The sequence below is a fragment of the Alligator sinensis genome, unplaced genomic scaffold (assembly GCF_000455745.1).
Source record: "Alligator sinensis unplaced genomic scaffold, ASM45574v1 scaffold79_1, whole genome shotgun sequence".
NCBI classification, from domain to species: domain Eukaryota; kingdom Metazoa; phylum Chordata; order Crocodylia; family Alligatoridae; genus Alligator; species Alligator sinensis.
Window position 1 is genome coordinate 620,765 of NW_005842706.1, and position 3,822 is coordinate 624,586.

The 3,822-nt window shown below is 42.1% G+C and overlaps 1 protein-coding gene across 1 annotated transcript; it reads right to left on the reverse strand.

The window, feature by feature from the left end:
• Positions 1–2,557: 2,557 nt before the first annotated feature.
• On the reverse strand, positions 2,558–3,522 carry LOC102374349 (olfactory receptor 1020-like). Its single transcript, XM_014524913.2, is given in 2 exon segments — positions 2,558–3,210; positions 3,213–3,522. Coding segments are annotated over 2 exon segments (963 nt in total).
• Between the last annotated feature and the right edge of the window lie 300 nt (positions 3,523–3,822).

Sequence of the window (3,822 nt, forward strand, 5' to 3'; positions counted from 1 at the left end):
GGGGGGGGGGTGGCTAGGGAACAACCTGGAGCAAAGGCAGCTCTCTTAAAAGGCCTGATTTTTTATGGGCTCCAGAACACCTCTGAATCCCCTTGACTTAGGCCTTATACAGCCCTATAAGCAACTACAATTTCTAAGGCCTCAGCTTCTAACAGGCCACAATTAAAGCTCCTAAGTAGGACCGACTTTCCCCAGAAGGCTGATCTGCCACCTTCTGAGAGGCCACTTCCTTTAAGATGGCTTGAGAGTAAAAAGATGTGCCTCAAATCATTTGTCATTTTGAAAAGAAAGTCCTGGAATTTTAATTATATTTCTGGCAATAATTGGAAACAATTATTAAGCAAGCTTTCAGGTTCAAAAACCCTTCGTCAGGCTAAGCTTTCATTTTCATTCATTCTGCGCACCAGAATGAATGCACACCGGAAATCTATCAAAGACAGAAATACCCAATTACCTGTGGGGGCACATGTCTCACAAGAAAACCACTCTCTCTCCAAAATCTCAGTCCTGATCCTCAAAGGAAACTTGCAAAGTACTTCCCAGAGATGAGCCTATGAACTCCACTTCATCAGCCTCCTGGACACTAAAAATCATGGACTAAATATAGACATTGGATTTATGATACATTATAACCTTCCTGACATCTGACTCCCCAGGTATCTCTCCACTATTCATCCCCCTTCTCTCTACCCCCCACCCCCGGCCTGTCTCTCACCCATTGACTCCTCAATCTACATTTTCACTGACTACCTGTCTTGTATGCATACCAGCCCAACCTCTGGCTTCTTCCATCCAGGAAGAGCACACACCAACTGCAGAAACTTCCTTAGCCTGACAAAGGGTTTTTGAACCTGAAAGCTTGCTTAATAATTGTTTTCCAACTATTTAAATTGGTCTAATAAAAGATATCAGATTCACTCAAAGAACCTTGTCTGCCTATGTCCTTAGACCAGCCCGGCTACAACCTACACCCCTGTAATTATATTTCTCTGCATGTATCCCCTCTTCCATTGTCACTGGCTAAACCGTTCAGCTACCCAGTCAATGTTTATGCCTGTTTCAGACTTGCTCATGGTCCTCTTCTTCCTCAGTCCACATGAGCCAAGGTTGAAAAGGAACAGGTTTAAGGTCCCGTGTGGGAAATATGAACACAATTAGCACCTGAGCTTTCCTCCTACTGAACCTGTTTCCAACACTGATGGATGAGAGCAGCTCTTCAGTGGAAGTGGTCAAAGCTTACTCACAGGAATGCTCCCTGGACACCAGCAAGCTAGTATTTTCCTCAGTGTCTAGGAGACTTAGGTACACAAAATTCTCTCTAAGGTCTATATGGAATTTGATTACAAAGGGAACTAAAGGACTGCCATTTTTTGATCTTTACAAAGCCTTTTAATAAAAGTGGGGAATCTTCAGATCCTTTTAAAAAATGGGATACTGGCAGATGTCAGAATTATGGGGCAGGAGGGAAAAGCATTTCCAATCTTCTAGTGTTATCAAATTCTTCAAGAACAAATCCACAGCCTTTTCCCATTTCCAATCTGCTCTCAGTGTTTATGTCTTGAGTTTCCTTTAGATGGAGGCTCCTAATGCCATCTAGAATATCCCCAGATATTTTGAGAATTTCCCCTTTATTAACACATCTTTCCCTTTGTGTTCACTCTAAGACCCCTGACTAAGCAAGAGGGCAAAGCCATGAAGGAAAAGGGAGAACAAATTTGTACAGAAATGGTGAATGCAGAAGGATCAGAGAATATCTCCATGGCTATTGCTCCTGATAAAGAGCTATTACTGCCAATTCTCTTACCCTATTTGAGAGCAAGAACCAAGAGATCTGCACAGAGCTTAGGATCACTTTTTTACTGTTATTCAAAATTACCTTTAAGTGAAGGATTTTCCCCCTGAAAATGTCAAATTTAATTTCCTTTTTTTTGTTTGGCAAAATCATACAATGGCTTGCTTGACAGTATTTTCCAGGGATGAAGTGCACTCCTGATTAAAGGTTGATTGCTAGGACCATTGGAAGCTTACTAGTTAAGAGCAAAGGAACATATGAATGGTCACACTAAGGATACATCTGCACACAGCTGCTACTGCTCAAGTACTGGCTAGCTGGTTGTAGCATTCTGGAACTCAAAGCTACACAGACTGTAAAGCCAAACAAGATGCTTGGTAAATATTTAAGTGGTTAACAGTGTTTCCTACAGTCCAGTAGCGTCACTGGCAAGGGAAATTTCTTAAGCATAAGGACACCATTAGGGACAAAAACAGATGGATATAAACTGACCATGAATAAGTTTAGGTTGGATATTACAAGAAGGTTCCTAAACATGAGAGCAGCAGGGTCCTAGAAAAGCTTTTCAATACAATCAATGATGTGCTATGAAAACAGGTTTGTGTTCTCCGTTTTGAGCTTTCAGGAAATTAATTTTTATTAATAATTTTCAAAATCTTTTTCAGGATAAACTGATTATGATTGTGATTAAAAGGAAATAATTTATTAAAACACATTATGTTTTAACAGGCTAAAAACTGTAAAGACTGGTGAAGGTCTTTGGCATTAGCTGAGGTGGTTCATTTTTAAAGACCGTTTGGTGTCCATTGTCTTCTTCAGAGCATCTTTCACATCCTTGTTCCTAAGGCTGGAGATTATGGGGTTCAGCATGGGGATGAGCAGACAATAGAACATTGAGACAACATTTAAGTGGTCCGGGGACGATGTCTCGGAGGGTACTGCATACATGTAGAAGGTTGCACCAAAGAATAGCGCCACAGCCATGACATGGGAAGCACAGGTAGAGAAAGCTTTAAGCCTGCCTGAGTGAGAGCAAATCCCCAGGATGGCAGAAGCAATGTAGGTGTAGGAGACTAGGATGGCACCAGATGTAGATACTATGAAGAGAGTAGAGAAGGAGAACAATACAATCTCATTGATGTACGTTTCACTGCATGAGAGTTTTAATAGTGGTGGGAGGTCACAGAAGAAATGGTTGATCTCATTGAGCCCACAGAAATCCAGCTGGAACATTAGAGTGGTGTGCACAGCAGTATTGAAGCCACCACAGAGGTAGGAACCCAGAACCAACAAGTAACACATCCTCCTGGGCATGTTCACCTGATAGAGCAGAGGGTTGCAGATGGCTGTGAAGCGATCATAAGACATTGCTAGTAGAAGGAATGCTTCAGTGGAAACAAAGAGACCACCAAAAAAAACTGGGTGGCACATCCATTGTAGGAAATGGTTTTGCTCTCAGAGAAGAAGTTGACCAGGGCTTTGGGTGCAATGCTGGTGGAGTAGCAGAGGTCTATGAAGGACAGGCTCCTAAGGAAGAAGTACATGAGGGTAGTGTAGAGCTGTGGGTCAATACTTATGACAATGATCAAACCTACATTTCCCACTACAGTTATGGTGTAGACCACCAAGATGAGCACAAAGAGGAAAACCTGAAGAGGTGGGTGGTTGCTGAATCCCAGGAGAATGAACTCAGTCAATCTTGTGTGATTTTCCACAGTCACTGTGTACATCTCTGAGAAGCTGCAGGGGCATGAAAGAATCAGCAATAAACAACGAGGATGTCAAATCCACAAGCCAGACGAAACCCAGAAGTTGACAGAGATAATTAAACCTCAAAACACTAAACTGGGTAGGAAGCAATCTTGTTTCCATACAATTGACCCCAGGCTGAAATTTTCTCTGAAACAGAATAGGTCTTTTGTTTTTCTGGGTAGTGGGCAGGTCAGAAGGACAAAGGATCCACACTACTGCTGACCAATGCAGCAAGAATAGCTATTACCAGCAAGCCATCATTTAAAAGAAATGGCAGA